General features: G+C 37.2%; 1 protein-coding gene across 1 annotated transcript; it reads left to right on the top strand.

Annotated features, from left to right (window-relative positions):
* The first annotated feature begins 3,376 nt into the window (after positions 1–3,376).
* On the top strand, positions 3,377–17,201 carry LOC131953821 (uncharacterized). The gene is made up of 4 exons (XM_059317194.1): positions 3,377–3,506; positions 10,770–10,881; positions 12,700–12,806; positions 15,826–17,201. Exons 1-4 carry the CDS (start codon positions 3,458–3,460, stop codon positions 16,902–16,904), a joined length of 1,347 nt encoding a protein of 448 aa, XP_059173177.1. The 5' UTR covers positions 3,377–3,457; the 3' UTR covers positions 16,905–17,201.
* Positions 17,202–17,882: the final 681 nt, after the last annotated feature.

Below are 17,882 nucleotides of genomic sequence, written 5' to 3'. Positions count from 1 at the left end.
GTGGTGGGATGGCTTGTGTGCCCCAGCGACCCCCAGAGCTATGCCGGCGGGAGCCTAGTGCTCCTGGCAGGTCTAACCAAGTCGGACAGATCTGCGTGGGTAGGGGCCAGACCAAACGTTGTGCCCTGGTCCTCCAGGTTGGGGGTTGTGCGATGGGTAACTACTCGTCCACATAAAACAAAATATAGTTACAGAAACCGAAGCCAAATCTGAAATTAATCCAGTCCTCGGAAGAACCAGGGCTCCACTTAGAAGTATGACGCAATGCAGCCAAATCCGCAAGGAAGCTACCGTCCGACGCCCCTTCTTCAACCGAGGAAAACTAAATTCACAGCCCCAAAACTACTGTCGCAAAAGAAACTTATCCTCATATGAACATGGAACGTCAGAACACTATGGAAAGCAGGGAAGTGTGCACAGGCAGTGAAAGAAATGCAACAGTATCATCATACAGTGCTCGGCCTGTGCGAAACAAGATGGAACACCTTTGGAGAGACAAAATTCCAGACGGGAGAAACACTGTTATACTCCGGAAAAGAAAAAGTGGATGACCAACGAGAGGCAGGCGTAGCCTTGCTATTGACAAAGGAGGCAACAAAAAGCCTGATGGAATGGGAACCTGTATCTGATCGAATAGTTATAAAACTAGATTTGAATCCAGGTTTCAAAAGACCTCCATTATCATGTGCTACGCTAAAAATATTTAAGCAAGCCACTATTGAAGCCTGCAAAGAGGCTCTAGGAAGAAAAGCGCCCAACAGGAAGCCCTGGATCACAGATGATACATGTCAGGTGGAAGAAAGAAAGAGCCTAAAGAGCGAACTAAATCAAGCAAAAACACGGCAACAGAAACAAGCAGCAGCCTCTCGATATAACAAAAAAGGCTAAAGAGGTGAAAAGGAAACTAAGAAAGACAAGAGATTGTTTATAAATGAAATGACAGAACAGGCTGAAACAGCTGCCAGTAAGGGAAATCTCATGCCGCAACAACCAGAGCTCTGAGTGGGAGGTAAACCAATCCCAACTGACCAGTGAGGAGCAAAAATGGTAAACTTCTAACGTAAATTGAGGAACAATTGGCACGATAGAGAGCGCACTTCCAGGAAATACTAAACGGCCCAGCACCTCAAGATCCACCAGACCTAGAGCCAGGGGAAATCTTAACATCAATACCGAGGAAATCACCAGACAGGAAATTCTCAACGCCTTAAATAGTTTGAAGAGTGGCAAGAGGCATCAGGACCGGATAATATCCCAGCAGAGGCATTAACGCAAGGGGGGGGGGGGGGGAAAGAAGTAGTAAATCTTCATAAATTACTTAACTTGTCTGGAACACAGGACAGATCCCAACCGTCGAGTGCACTCACACACCTGACAAGTTGTAATTTGTTTCATTTTGTTTTCAAAACCCGATCAGGCCAGAAATGAGTATCCAATGTTTGAATTCTGTGTTTGTATATATATATATATATATATATATATATATATATATATATATATATATATATGTATATATATATATATGTATATATATATGTATATATATATATATATATATATATATATATATATATATATATATATATATACTTACTTACTTACTTACTTAATCCTCATCACTCCCTGTGGAGTATAGGGCAACAACAAATCTCCGCCATTCCACCCTGTCCTGGGCGAGCCACTTTAGTTCATGCCAGGTTTTGCCAGTAGCCTGTACTTCTTCTTCCATCTCCCTCCTCCATGTTCCCAGTGGTCTTCCTCTACTTCTCTTTCCGGGTGGGTTCCACTTCAGCGCCATGTTGGGGAGTCTTTTTTTGCTCATGCGTAGGACATGGCCCAGCCATCTCAATATATATATATATATATATATATATATATATATATATATATATATATATATATATATATATATGAAACTATAGAAAATTTAACCACTCTTGCTACGTGAACTATGGCCTACATTTTTCTTGAAACGAATTATTTTATTCTTTAATAACTGCCTGGGATGATGAACATTCAGAGGTAAATCGAAGAGAGATACACATCACAACATGGGCACGTAGAGTAGTGGATTTGCTGAGTTGATCGATATTACAAAAATTAACTGTTGCCCTTGGCTCGTCAAAAAGATGAGTAATACCTTTTTTGAGTGTTTGTAATGTACCATTTTAAAGCAAAGTGGATAAAAAGATTTTTACTCCCTTTGAAATCAAACAAATAAGTTTCATACGATTGATTGGTTGTGGCGGTAGTGATGGTGGGGCTATGCTCTATATAGTATATATATATATATATATATATATATATATATATATATATATATATATATTTCTCTTCATGGGGGACCATGCGAGACACCACGTAAACGCACGCCGTTAATTGCCCGCTTTCAAGGCATATAGCTACCACCCCAACCCCATTATTCTGGTGAGCAAAGGTTCACCCCGAATGCTTACAATTTTAGAGCCGGGTCGAGTTAGCAACGGCTACTAGGGGCAGATAATTTAGCTATTAAACTATTTGAAACTAAGAAGAGGTAAGAAGTTCTGCTTGACCTTTTTATTGTCGTCTGTAAACCGTTGTCACGGTCGGCTGCTTTAACGGTGGGGGTGGAAGGGAGGGTAGTGTCGAATTCCCTAACTATGAAGTACTGAATAGTAGAAAATAAAGCAACTAAATAGCCGCGTATGATACACCACGGATCAGCTCGTTAGTTATATTACGTTTTGTTTATTTCCAGTGCAGTTTTACTTTAGTGAGCGGCTGGGGTGTTTATTTGTATTTATTTTATTTAAATCTAGGGGTAGTTTGCGAAAAATGGTTGTCTTGTGTGGTAGTAGTGCGGTAAGATTAAAACACCACTGTTATGTCATTGGATTAAAACACCACTGTTGTGTCATTGGATTAAGACACCACTGTTGTGTCATTGGATTAAGACACCACTGTTGTGTCATTGATTAAGACACAACCGTTCCGTTGTAGGCCTACTAACAAGGATGCCACTCAATTATCAAGGATGCCTCTCGTCGGAACTGAGCAGTTCCCCCCCCCCCCCCCACTTGAACGTACAATTCTGATACGTTATAGCACGTGACATGAGGTTATCGAATTTTCTGACGTTTTTTTTTTTGTTTTGCCAGAATCTAATGTCTGTTATTAAACTCAGAATCGCCACTTTATGAGGAAACGTATATTAACAATTCTCAAGCGCAGGCTCTAAACATTTAAGAAAGAAAATATACTCGTTTATTTGCAATTCTTTCTTTTTACCGCATGGAAGAGAAGTAAAGTATCAAACCCATGCATGCCAGAATACTACCTATGTATTGATCATGTAATAGCGCTGTGCTAGCTGCTGCTTGCACGACCACAGATCCAGTAAGTCAATAGCCATTGTTTACTACAGTCTGACTACAGTTGAATCGGTTTGCTTCATCTCGAGACGTAATCCTGGTAGATGATGTACGGATATCTGTCTAGAAGAATTTATTCACGGTTTAGAAACTGTATGTATTTCTAATTTTTTATTTAAGAAAAAGTTATCACTTACGTTTACATCGAAAAGATAAAACAAAACCAGACAAAAGCAATACATTTGCTGTTTGTCCTATTAACTTTCAAGATGAACACAAATATACGTTTCCAAAAAAAAAAAAATTATAATAAGAACCTAATTGTGCACAAAAAGAGGAAAAATTATATTCGTTAAAATGTAATAGTGCACTACAATTTTAAAGCGTGTTAACAAAGCCGCACAGGTGACATAGACCTAATCAGTGCCATTGTCGCCCGGTACTCAAGCCGAGGGTGTCACCCCACCACCTACAACCAAAATTATTTTCAGGATATTGACGACTTTTTACAAGCTTTTCACAAGCTTTTATTTATACTTGTTTATTATCTATTGAATACCTTTAATAAAATTTATGAGGCGACACACACTTTTATTTTTTAGTTATTTAAATAGTAGTTCATTATTATATATTTAAAGAAAATCATTTATTTTCTCCTTTTTAGTGCATAGTTATATAAAAGTTTGTTATTATTTGAAAAAAAAAAAACCGGGACAAGGATTTTTTTTTTTCATCTTTAAAGAATAATCTTTTCAATCAACAAAACATGCATTTGTTCAGGGTTTTAGATAGTAGTTGATACTCAGGGTAGACTTTTATGGCACAAAAATATAAACTTAGGCAATATGCTAAAACAATAAAGGTGGTATAAAATGACCACCAGGTCCTTAATTTAAGAGAATGAAAGCAAGATAAGGTTCCCCCCCCCCCCCATTGAATGATGGCTAACAAATTAACATAATTCTAATTTTATTAGGAAACAAGAGCATTATAAAGCTTTGACGAAGACAAAACTGCTATACCGATGACCAGTGGCGTAGGCAGGAGGGGGTGGGGGGTGGGGTTAGGGACCCCTCTGTAAAAAAATGTTACTGTCATAATACCACTGTTACTTATTTAAATCTATTTCCGAATCAGTATACATGTATAATTGTATATGTATGTTTAGAACAGTCATTTAAAAACTGACGCTATGTTCACTCTGAGTTGGTTATTACCCACCCCCCCCACTTGCCCACCACAATTGTGTACTTACTTACTTACTTAATCCTCATCACTCCCTGTGGAGTATAGGGCAGCAACAAATCTCCGCCATTCCACCCTGTCCTGGGCGAGCCACTTTAGTTCATGCCATGTTTTGCCAGTAGCCTGCACTTCTTCTTCCATCTCCCTCCTCCATGTTCCCAGTGGTCTTCCTCTATTTCTCTTTCCGGGTGGGTTCCACTTCAGCGCCATGTTGGGGAGTCTTTTTTTTTTGCTCATGCGTAGGACATGGCCCAGCCATCTCCATCTCCTCGTTCGAACTTCTGAGACAATGTCGTTTAATCTTGTCCTTCGCCATATTTCCTTGTTCGGGACTTTGTCGTCCCACTTTATCCTGAGGATGCGTTGGAGGGATCTTCTTTCAAAGCCTCTGAGTCGGCTCTCTCCTTTCTTGTTTAGTTTCCATGACTCTGCAGCATAGAGGAGTACAGAACGTACATTTGACTTATAGATCCTTATTTTAGTTCTCTGCTGCAGTGAGGATGATTTCCAGATCTTAGCGAGTCTGTTGAAAGCTTGTCCTGCCATTGCTATTCTGGTGGCAATTTCTTTCTCCATGCTGCCATTTGCTGATATATAGCTGCCGAGGTACTTAAAGTCTTCGACCTCTTCTAGCTCTGCTCCATTCGCAAAGGTCTTGAGAGCACTTTTGGTTTTTATTTTCATTAGCTTGGTTTTTCCGGAGTTTATCTTTAGCCCAACGCTTTTGGCAACTTGCTCTATTCTTGTGGTTTTTGCTTGGATGTCTTTTTGGGCATGTGAAAGTAAAGCCAAGTCATCAGCAAAGTCACAGTCCTCTAGGTGGTTGGTAAGTTCCCAAACAATTCCTCTTGACTTATCCTCAGTGGCTCTTCTCATAATCCAGTCTATTACCACCAAAAAGATGACAGGTGAGATGACACAGCCCTGTCTGACTCCTGTTTTTACCTTGAACCATTCACTTTGCTGATTTTTGTGTCGCACACAGCATTGGTTATCATAGTACATGTCCTTAAGTATGTTTATGACTTTTCCTGGAAAGCCACATAGCTCTAGTATCTTCCATAATGATGGATGGTGGATGCTATCAAATGCTTTCTCGAAATCTATGTAGTTGATGTAGAGAGACGAATTCCACTCCAGGGACTGTTCCACTATAGTGCGCAAGACAAATATTTGGTCGTTACATGACCTGTTGGCCCTGAAGCCAGCTTGTTCTTCACGAAGGATCCCATCAATTCCTTTACCACAATTGTGTATAGCGACATTAATGTCACATTTAGGTATACGCTGAGTAGGATAATTCACCTAAAGTGGCTGGACAGTGGTGAATGAAGTTGAAATTCCCCCCCCCCCCCCCCCCTCAATCCACCCGAACTGACCTGTTAAGTACATTTGGAACAACACGTAATGAGGTACCAAAGTACCATGCCGACAGAATCATAGCTTTTGAAACAGGTAAAACTCTGTAAATATTGTATTTTTCAATTACCAGTAAAGAGGTGTGTGATCAATACAGAGATCTAATCCATACCATATCATTATGTTAAAAAATAATCTTTAAAGAACACAAAAAACAGTAGGCCCTAGCTAATTAAAAAACTAAATGATCGGAACTGCAAGACCCTTAATATAGAAATATGTAAGCTATTATTCAGAATGTTCCTCCTACGGGATTTGTACTTCTATTGATTATAAAAGTTTGATTTTATACCAACTCTGATTTAAAAAAATTTCGTTATGCTCTAATATTTTAGCATTTATATTGACAATATATTAAATTCTGATTGTAGACAACATATTTTTATAAAACAAATAGTGTTAAGCTACTATATTCCATAATATAAATATTATTGATTTGTTTTGACATTTACAATTAAATTTGTAGAAATATACATAGTTATATTAACAGAGTGATCATTTCCCCTCGTTCGCTTGTCTTAATTAATATTCTAGGAATCATTATGTCAAATTGTTTTTTTTTTTGACAATGATTAAACAGAATGCGTTGCGTTAATTGTTTTTGGTTGTATTGTGTGTATGTATTTACCTTCTCGTATATACGAAGTATAGAGAAAGTCTTGTAATCGTGCAAAAAAAAAAAATCGAGATTTTTACAAATCTCGACGTTTTACACCTCACTGATACGGAAAAACATAATTTTGCAATCTTGTCCGTATGTCTGTGTGTGTGTGTGTGTGTGTGTGTGTGTCCGTGTGTAAACACGATAACTTGAGTACCGTTACAGCTAGGTTGATGAAATTTCATATATAAGTATTTTATCAAAATCGTAGATCCGTATCAACTTTTGAGCGATTTCCGATAACCGGAAGTGGTACTTTTCCTACTTTGAATTTTTCAAAAGCCTATAACTTGAGTACTATTTCAGATAGATAAATGAAATTTCACATGTAAGTAAAATATCTAATTCTCTACCTTCTGTTAAATTTTGAGTAATTTCCGTTGACCGGAAGTAGTAGTTTACGCTACTTCCGATTTCTCAAAAAACTAATGTAAATTTTAAAAGTACTAATAATATTGCGCACTATTATGCGCTTTTTGATTTGGCGTTCACTTGGTGTGCAATTAATTTGTCTACGAGATTTTATTCTATTTTTAAAACTTTAAGTATTTAAAATGGATTAAAAATCGTGTCTATAGCCCGAGTTCCCATCCCCTGTTATTTTCCCACGTTTTCTTTAACTTGCTTTCGCGTCTGTTTGGTTCTCCAATCAAATCTTGCGATCGAAATTTCGGGCACTTCCCGGTTAGCTAGCGCGCTGAAATTTTCAGGGAAGCTTTGTTTCCGATGACCATAGAATATTCAATTGTTATTATTACTAAATTGATCCATGGAAACATTTTATTGATAATTTTAGGCCGCTATATAATTGTACAAAAACGTGGGGGAAAAGGGACATAACCCAGTAACTGTAATTTGATGAAAACAAGGTTCGGGACTCTCCCTCTTTTTGCTTACTGACTAGTGTTCACGCAGTGTTTGTGTACAAACAACCAGAACGTAACAACTGGTGGCCAGTATGGGGGAGACGATATGGTCGAGTGGTTGGGCACACGATTGCTATCCCGCTCGGCGCGGGTTCAAATCTATGTGTTCTAGTCAGTAACGTATTCACACAACGTGTTTTTTACGAGTTGTCTTTTTACGAGACTTTAATGCTATACAACTTTTACGAGATTTTAATGCAAACAAACAGACAAAGACTAAAAAGTAGAAAATAATAATCATTTAAAAAGTTTTTAAAAACCCACGTTTTCTGATTGAACTAAAAAGTAGAAAATAAATGTTATACATCACAATAATGCAAGCGATCACTCTACTATAAGCGATCAAAAACGTGGGGCGCCGTGATTTTCTTACAGTTTCTAATACTGTTGACTCTCTACAAGCTCCCTAATAAAAGTCAATAGTATTAGAAACTGTAAGAAAATCACGGCGCCCCACGTTTTTGATCGCTTATAGTAGAGTGATCGCTTGCATTATTGTGATGTATAACATTTATTTTCTACTTTTTAGTTCAATCAGAAAACGTGGGTTTTTTAAAACTTTTTTAATGATTATTATTATATAAGAATATTCGAGAAAGTTTAGGGGAGATCACTCCCGGTTTATTTTTGTTTGTTTTTATTTTCAGTGTTAAATTGTGTTCTTTTGTCAGCCTACATTGTGTGTCTTTTCTTATTTCTTCAGAGTAGTACTTTCAAGTTATTATGATTTATTACATGATAGCGAAGCAATGACATACAGCTAGTATATACATATATATATATATATATATATATATATATATATATATATATATATATATATATATATATATATATATATATATATATATATATATATATACTAGCGTACCCGCCCCGCATTGACGCGGGGATAGGAGTAAGTCTGGCGTTATATATAAGACGGGTTTCATCAATGCGTTACCAATCCTATGTCTTAGACGCGTGACCTTTTCTTCTAAAACTAAGTTATTTAAATGTAAACAATACATACGCTTGCATCATAATTATCGGCACAAGGGTTTACCCACACTACCGTGTGAAAAACTTGAGTATACGTTAATCACTCAGCGAAATAATGAGGTAGAACATACTTCGGTGACCATCCATGTGTCAAGGACGTAGAGGGGCGCTCTCGGGAGGCCCCAGTTACACTACTGCAGAGGTGCCGCGTACGGCCCCTGACTACTTGAAACTAACATAGGCGCCATCGTTCTCATAGGATAACCCAGAGTGTCAAATAGCATCCTGTTGACAATGATGAAGATTGCTTCATTCGCTAAAGTGACACAAATGAACAGGATTTTTTCATTAGCACGTAAAAAAAAATATTTGACGTGTTTTAAACATCAGTGTGACTGATGCAATATGTTAGCGTTACTAATGGTCTATTATTAGATGCTCGATCTCAATTTCTGATTGGATCGTCTAAAAATGGATGCTAATTGCATCATTCGCAAAGTGACAAAACTGTTTGGATTTTTTTAGGGACAAAAAGAAACATCCTAGTTAATAATCTAACAGTGGTTAATTTTTCTGATTATTAAAACAAAACGTATTACATGGCCCTCAGCGGCCCATGTGAGCCTTCGGGGGCCAAAAATGAAATTTTTGTCGATGCCAAATCGCACCCTATCAGGGCGCCAGCGGACACGTCTGATCCAATTAAGTGAGCGACTATTACGCCAGATCTTATCCATGGTTTATCACACTATTTAGAACGATCGTACTCACCATAGCGCTCACGGGAAAGACCAGGGCACCAAATCGCATCCTGCCGGGGGGCCGCCCATGCAAAATTAAATCCCCCCTTCCCCACCACCTACCTACCCCTATTACCCCCTCCCAGCCCAAAAACCTTCTCGGGAGTATTCATCAACTCCCTAAAGTTTTATGTCACCGGGATGAACTGTGTCGAACCGCAATCGTCTTATATTTTTATATACCGTCAGAGTTTCTTCCAGGCATCTCTTCGAGGGGGGGGGGGGGGGGGGAAATGAATGGTGAGAAACCACAATCGACTTAAATTTTTATATACCGCATATAGAGATAAAACAAATCGCGCCCTACGGGGGTGCCACCACTACGAATTTGAAAATGTTTTTTTTGCGCAAAAACCTCCCCAGGAGTATTCTCAACATCTTCCCAAAGTTTCATGGCGATCGTGAGAACGGTGTCACTGCAATTCACTTTATTATTTTTATATACCGTATGTACAGAAAAATCGCACCCTCCCGTGGCGCCGCCCTTGCGAATTTGAAAGTTTTTTTTCGCAGAAACTTCACCAGGAATATTCACAAAAACTTTTCAAAGTTTCACGGCGATGTGATGAGAGGTGTAGTAATGCATAAAGGACAAACAGACAGATAGACAGACATACATTGCTTTTTATATAGATAGATTATTTTTAATCAATAACAGTTTAGAAGCCAGCTCCTAAATGTCCTCTATGTTTACTTCGATCTTTTCGTTTGCAGATAAGCTTGGGGTATTATAATCGTTCACTAAATTGAATCAGGCGTGTCCGCTGGCGCCCCGGCAGGGTTCAATTTGGCGTATAGGCTATCCTGTGAGCGCAATGATGCAGAATTTAGTTTTAAACACTGCGATAGACTTTGGATAAGAAAGATTACTATAGTTTTTAACTGAATCGAATCCGGGCTTCCTCCGGCGCCCCGACAGGTTGTTATTTTGCGCCCCGAGCCTTACCGTGTTAGTTATGGCGCCTATTTTCGTTTAAGTGGGTAATAAGAATAAGTTGGGGTACTATAGTCGTTGATTCACGCGATTCCGCCGGCGCTTCAGCATGGTGCGATGTGGAGCCCCGGGCTAGACTGTGAGCACTTTGCGTTTATGTTTGGGTTTGCATTTGTGGTTGGGTTTGTCTTAGGATTTGTGTTTGTTTTCGTTTGCTTTTTTGTTTGCGTTTGTGTTTTCTTTGTGTTTGTTTTTGAATTTTGGTTTTGGTTGGTTGTAGTACGGGTGGGCAAAGTCGGGTATATGCTGATTACTAAACACAAATGCCATATATATATATATATATATATATATATATATATATACATATATATATATATATATATATATATTTATATTTATATATATACATGCTAATAACACTAAAATTATTCATTTTAAATATTTCAGGGACATTTCCAAGCGAAGTAGGTAAAATGTGCTATGAAGATCTTCAATGTGAAGAAGCATGTTGTCATGATCTAGAGTTTGGAATGCCATATTGTTGCTCTAAATATCTTGGGTATGTTATTATAGTTAATCACTCATAAAACATTTAAACTGCTTTTCTAGATCATATTGTATTGATAATAGGTTCGGTTATTGAGGGTAAAGTTTCTATTAAGATGGCTTGCAGAATTTTGTAAATTTTTAATTCATTTATGGGGACAGTGAGTAATTCGTAACCGCTAAGAAAAAGTTGGAAACAGTTAATTTTTATGTTGGAGCAATTTCTACTGTAAACTAAATTTTTAAAAATTATGGCTTTTAAAGTGTAATTCTAAAAAAGACGAGCACATGGATGTAAACTGAAAATTTACATAATTATGGTATAATTTACCCGCAAATGGGTCCAAATAGTATAACTGCTGAAGCAAAGAAATTAAAGATACTATTTTGTAGCACTAATGTCTTAATTTCTATGCATCTATTGGTCACCGTATAACCTTGTTATAGCCGGTAATGTCAGAAAAAGCACGAAGAAATTCTAACTGGCAGCTTGAGGCCCTAATCTACATATATAATTCTCTTCTTGGAGACGTTAGAAAAACAAGCTGTAAGCGCGCCTTGCAGTCCCCTCTCATCCTCTCTTGGAAGTCTGGTGAGCTGTGGTTCACGCTAAATGTTTACAATCATAGAGCCGGGTTTAGTGACGGCTATTAGGGGCAGATAATTTAGTTTGAAACGATTTTAAACTTAGGGGAGGTAGCTAAGAGGAGGTTGCTTTCACGGGGGGGGGGGGGGGGGGGGTAGGGGTTGGGGAAGGGAGGGGGGGTGTTATCGTCCTTAACGACTTACTGATAGTGTTTAAAATCAAATATTTTCAGTGACAGCAGTGGTACTGTCGAATTCATAAATTATGACTTACTGAAAAGTAGAAAATAAAACAACTAAATAGCGGCGTATCAACACGAGCCGACCCGTCGGCTCGTAATAGATATTTTTTCAGCCTTCCTCGAAGTTAATGCTGGTTGTCTTTATTTTATGAAACTGAAAGAGTTGAACAATCTTTGCCAACAGTTATTTAAGTTTTTAAATGGCAAGTTGATTTTCCCCGTTGAACTGAAAAGTTAACTTTTAACTCTATCAGATCATTTTTTTCAATATGCCTAGATACAACATCTATGTAGGACTGAATAGCTTTTTGAGATCTTCAGAACTTGTTGTCCATCCAGTGAAAGCAAAAATGTAAAAACGTATTGATGATATACACAAAATGTGTGTATAAAATTAATAAAAGCTTTGCAACGTTAAACATATAGATCTATAAGAAGAAAAAAAAAACAATTTACTCTGAAATTGGAGAAGGTAAAATTGTAGAGTCTAGGTCTAAAACGTAAAACGCATGATTATAACTATTAATAATAAAATATCAAGTTTTATGTGTAATTGGTACCTTGGATATGTTTTACCTGCCATCGCATGTACGCTTTAGCGGACTTTGGCTACACACCGATTTCTGCTTCACGTTTGTAACTGGCGAAGTTTACCAAACAAACTTATTTATTAACAAAGTAGGGAGATTATGACATTTAGAACATTTAAAACAAGCTACGAGTATCCACTTAAGCATTGAACAATTTAAAAAAGACAGCCTAAGATTACATCACAGTTACAGCACAAAATTTGACTTACCTTTTTGTCAGCACATTGCTTAATTGTCCAAAATTATTTAAGTGTTCACGCGATTTTTCTATCGGCCAGCTTAAGCAAATGAGGGTGGTACGAAATGATCACCTCTTCCAGAAGTGTTTGATACATTTACTTGTTAACTCTATTTGATTTACGTGTTTAATATATTTATTGACTTGTAAAATACATTTATTTATGTGTTCAATAGTTTTATTTACCTTGGACTGATGGTTGGCGGTGGTGTCATCATCGCTGTGCTTGTCATCGCATGTTATATGTGCCTAACAAAAACAGAGAGAGAGCTGGAAGCCGCTGGTATGACTAACTTTTTTTAAATTGCACACTGTTATAAACACACGTACACTCATTTGAATTTTGAAATATACTTATTTTTTGTTAACACCCATCGTTGGTGAGTATTATTAAAGGCATTTTTAAAATTGTAAAACATCTTTCTATATTTCTACACTACCATTATTGAAAATAAAACTGTGACAATCATCAACGTAAAGTGACAAGCTGACAATTGGCAGTTGCTAACTCAAGTCCGTTGTCACCGATGCTGGTGTCAAGATGGTAAAAGGATTGTGTTTAAATCATATCAGTTTCCTTGTTAGCCTGTCTCCCATCACCTATTGAGAACAACTTCACGGTTTCCATTCAAGCGTACGAGTAATCGAAGTACATGGAAATAACTCATATCGGTCTAACTACCGACCCCGTGGAACGGATGACATTCGTTTTTATTAGAAGGATGTAAAGAGTTTCATCCAGGCATCACTTCGGATCTGTCGCACCCCCCCCCCCCCCCCGCATGAACTGAGGTAAAATATAATGTATGCAGAAAAGATTAATTATGTCAGAAAAAAATACGCCTGGTATGAGTTTAGAAGGTAGATTGTAACAGGCGCTAGTTTGTTTAGGCCAGTCTTTAATGTTTTGTTTTTGGAACAATCTCGTTATGAGGTGTTACATAGTTTGATTATAAGTTTGTTAGAATAAGGTCATACAAAAGATACACAATTGCATTTTATCAGAAACATTTATTGTACAGAATGGAATACGGCAGGGGTATTTTGTTCGCTGTTTGACTATTTAATGAAACAAGCTAGAAGAAACAAACTGGAATCCAATGTACACAACAGCTCGAAGATTTGGATTTTCCAGATGTATGCTGCCTTCTTGCATTTAGTCAACAACAAGCAAACTAATTGTACTGGTTGAAGAAACAGTAATAACCGGTTTAATTATAGTGGCACCGCACGTGACGGTCAGATTAGAATCAGCATCGATAAGATGCGTTTTAACATTTAAAGCCAGCATGGAATTCAAATGCATTGTCAAAAACATTTAATGAGGATGTGGGCATATAGCTAAATGTGAAGTCTCTTTTACTTTATGGCTTGGAGCTAGGTTAAAGACAGTGGAGAATGAAAAGGTGGTGGTTAGGGCACAATATCAGAAAGACAGTACATAACATCCCTAAGCAGGTGCTTGTGTAAAGTCCACGGGAAAGAGAGGAGACCAAAAAAGTCATAACGAAATCGATCGAAATAGGTGAGGCAGGATTATTAGGGCTCTAGCTTCATAAAAATTAAGTTAGTTAACGAAGTGTTGCCTACGCATATGCTCCCTAGGAAGCTGAAACGAATAAAAAGAAGAAAATCAAAAGAGTTTAGAGCAGTGGTTCTTAGCCTGGGTTTGATCGTACCCAAAAAGTTAATTAAGTCAGTCTCAAGGCTTCTGCGGAAGTTAAGACACACCCGACTAATATGATTCACAATAGGAATTTCAGTGTGGACCATACAACTATTATGAAGGGATCGGTGAATGTGCATATGAAACTGGTGGGGTTCGAAACCTCCAAAAATGTTAAGAACTACTGCTTTAGAGTGTAGTTTGTAGAAGGTACAAGCTTATTTGGTCTACTTTTAGTCGTGACTTAAGAAAATTTCGATAATAGTATATTACAGTTTTAAATTACCAGTTAGGTTGAACAAAGTAACAAAGATGTAGCAGTCGTCATGTTGTATCAGTTTTACCTCGTTTAGTGGGTCTAGTGGCCTTAATAACTATATGAAAATTGCAGTATTAGAACTTATTATGAAACAAGCTATCAAAAAAGATCTATTCGGTATAATATACTAATTTTCTTGGCTCTTAAAATTTCGGCAAAGAGTATCGCCTTCCACCCACCCTCTCCGACCGTATGCTATTTAACTGATCGGATAGCGATATAAGAATCCGTGATATTTATTTCCCTTTAATATATTAATCCAGGCAAGATGTAATGCAATCAAGTAAAAATATCTGATCTCCTACTCTGAAGTTGAGAGAATCGTAAGAATCGTACAAAGAACTAGTCGTGTCATTTCTGAACAAAACTGGCTAGTGAAATCATACATTACAAGTTAATACAATAGCTTTCTATTCTAAGTGTTAAACGATATTTCTACTTACCGTTCCGGTGTAAATCGTTCCTATGTACCTTGGCGAAAAAGCGACCCCACCCACCACCTTTTTCGTATTTTTCTGTTTTTATGCTTTAATAAAATTGGTTTCTTCTCTAAGTGTTAAAATTCTACCCAGTACAAATCCTTGTAGAATTCTATTGTAAGCTAAAAAGCGCTACTTTTTATAACGATAACACAATCGTACAATACGCTTAAATACAATTGGTTTCCTTTATAAGTGGTAAAGTTTATCAACTCACCAATCCAGTGTAAATCTTTCCGAATTTAGTCGTCAAAAAAGCGCCCCCCCCCCCTCCCACCCCCATCTAGGAAAAGCTGGAAAGCGGTTTTTGCCGGACACTATTTCTTAAGGTTATATGTTTTACTATTAAATCAGTTTGCAAAGTCTGGTAGAAGTTAAATTTCTTAACTTAGACTGTTTATAATTTAAAAATGCAGCTTAAAATGAGCTTTTCCATTTTTTCAACGCTTTTTGGCGCCACCTTAGGGTTTTCGCCGTGGAAATATTCACTGTCAGACAACGCCGACTATGTTGGAGTGTTTATGGTTATCGGTACTAACCAACATTTTGCTAAAGCTAACCGCTATTTGACGGTTACATAATTATTATTGTTTGAAAGAAAACTATGTATGATCTTTATTTTATTTATAAGAAGATCATTTAGTTATAAGATATAGTATTAAAACGATTTCTAAGCATAGAGAACGAGCTGTTTATCTGAGTTAAGACCAACAATACAATATCCTGAACAGAATAATCAAGGCGCTAGAAACATATGACTGTATTTCTCTTTTTATATAATCATATTCATTAATTTTTAAAAGATTAATTTCAAACTTTATCTACTTTTTTAAATTAGCAAAATTGGAACGCGCAAAAGCCTCTAATGCTCGATGTAACGTTCAACAACTTAATGATCACAACGATAGGACACCAACCATCAACTTGAATCTTCCTCCACCAGCTTACAATGATGTCTTGCAAACGTTGTCTAGGTTTTATGGAAGTGAGGCTGGAGTATCAGCTCGTGAAATAAGATCCGACACTGCTGATCAACACAGTCAGGGCTTTAGTTCACAACCTATGCTTCAGTCTATGGTAGATATTCCTGCTTTAATTGCTCGCCATCGCCTGCAGCATTCGGAGTTTCAACACAGTTGCTTACCCCCCATGTCGTCTCCAACTGCACTGGAGAATAAACTACCTACTTATGAAGAATGTACAGCGATAGTTGGCAACCATTCACCGCTAGCTACTCTGTTTGAAGACAACGGATGTGATAGATCAATTTACCATAAGCATGATGACAATGCTGGGAATTCATCTGGCAGCAATAAATTCTCCTCTATTCACGATGCTCATTTTCTAGACATTACAGAAACTATGCGGTCAGCATGTAGCTCAACAGACGCTGGTTTTGTTCATCAAAACGTGTCTAACGAAAACCAACTGCCATGTAACTCTAGGTCCAAAACTTATGATGTGCAGTACACCATTACATGTGATGCAGAAAACGATGATGTACACGACTCCATTACAAAAAATGCAGAACACGCTGGTGTAAGTGACACAATTACAAATAACTTAGAAAACAATGGTGTACAAGACACCATTACACATGAAACAGAAAACGATTTTTTACAACAACCCCTTACAGTTATTAAAGGAAATGAAACAGTACAACAAACTAATACATGCGGTACGAATAAACAAATAATTTCATTAAATAACAGCCACTATTTAGCTAATCATCTATTTATCAGCGAAGTAGACAACAGTCAAACTGTTCTAAGTGAGTCCTGCGATAATGGAATAATCATTCAGGCACGTGCCAATGAGATACGTTTAACTGAGACAGATATTTTTACGAACACATTCAAGACACTTGAAACGCCCAAGAGTATTGTACTTAGCACACCAGCTGAATCTGACAGTTAAGTGACTGGTAGCTTGGAAAACAACAGCTTTCTTGCATCGCTCAAATAGAGTTCGAACCTGAGTTCATTTTCTTATCAAAAGTCAGATCCAAGCATGCTTAAATAGAGAACGCATGTCGTTCTTCTAAGTGTGTCAAGTGAAATTGTATTTTAAATTTTTAGTGTATGCCTAATTCGATTCATTTAGCAAAATTTACTTTAAAATTCATTTTGGGGGCAATGAGAAAAATCTTTGTACATGTTATAGATTTGAATATATTTTTTGTGTCGGAAATATTAACCAAAATGAAATAAAACCAATTTAAAAATTCAAAGCATCTAAGCATTTAATACCATTGTTGTGCAATTGTGTTTGCTAAAATTAGATTAGTTTAACTTATCGAGATATTTAATGAAGATAAAAAAACACTCAAGCAAAGGCGTGCGCAATGTAAGTTTAAAACAGGATGAAGTGAACACAACTAAAAACTGTATACAAAGTAATTAACGAAGTGTACACAAACTAACACACACTCACAAATAAACACAGGTAGGGGAGGAGTGGGTGAAAAGTCACAGCAAGTTTTTGCCTCGAAGAACATATCTTTACATTCCTTCATCAAGAAAATTATGGTTTTTAGTCGTTTACCCTGCTTGGAGTTCACTTCCTGTTTTAACTCTCTGAATCGGAGCTAAGTTCATTGACAAAGTGGGAAATTTAATCAACGGAATCCTGTAAGTATGCTTGCATCTTTTAATATTTTAGCGTTTTCATGCAATGTTTGTTTTCTCAAGCCATAATAACGTCATTCTGGATTGATTAGTTTTACGTCTGAGAAATTGATTTGAAAGTGTGGTTCATTTTGTATGACAACCCTGCTGGAGTGAAATGTCACAGGCCAAAGAAGTCACTCCAAAGAAAAAGCGTGAATTTTCACCCCGGTCATTAAAAAAGAAGATTACTTGGTACAAAACATGCAAACTATTTTTTTTCTTTTTC

Source organism: Physella acuta, unplaced genomic scaffold, assembly GCF_028476545.2.
Source record: "Physella acuta isolate Inbredline_101_S28 unplaced genomic scaffold, ASM2847654v3 ptg000957l, whole genome shotgun sequence".
NCBI lineage: Eukaryota > Metazoa > Mollusca > Gastropoda > Physidae > Physella > Physella acuta.
Note: the sequence above shows the minus strand (reverse complement) of the source record. Positions and strands in the feature narration are given on the sequence as shown.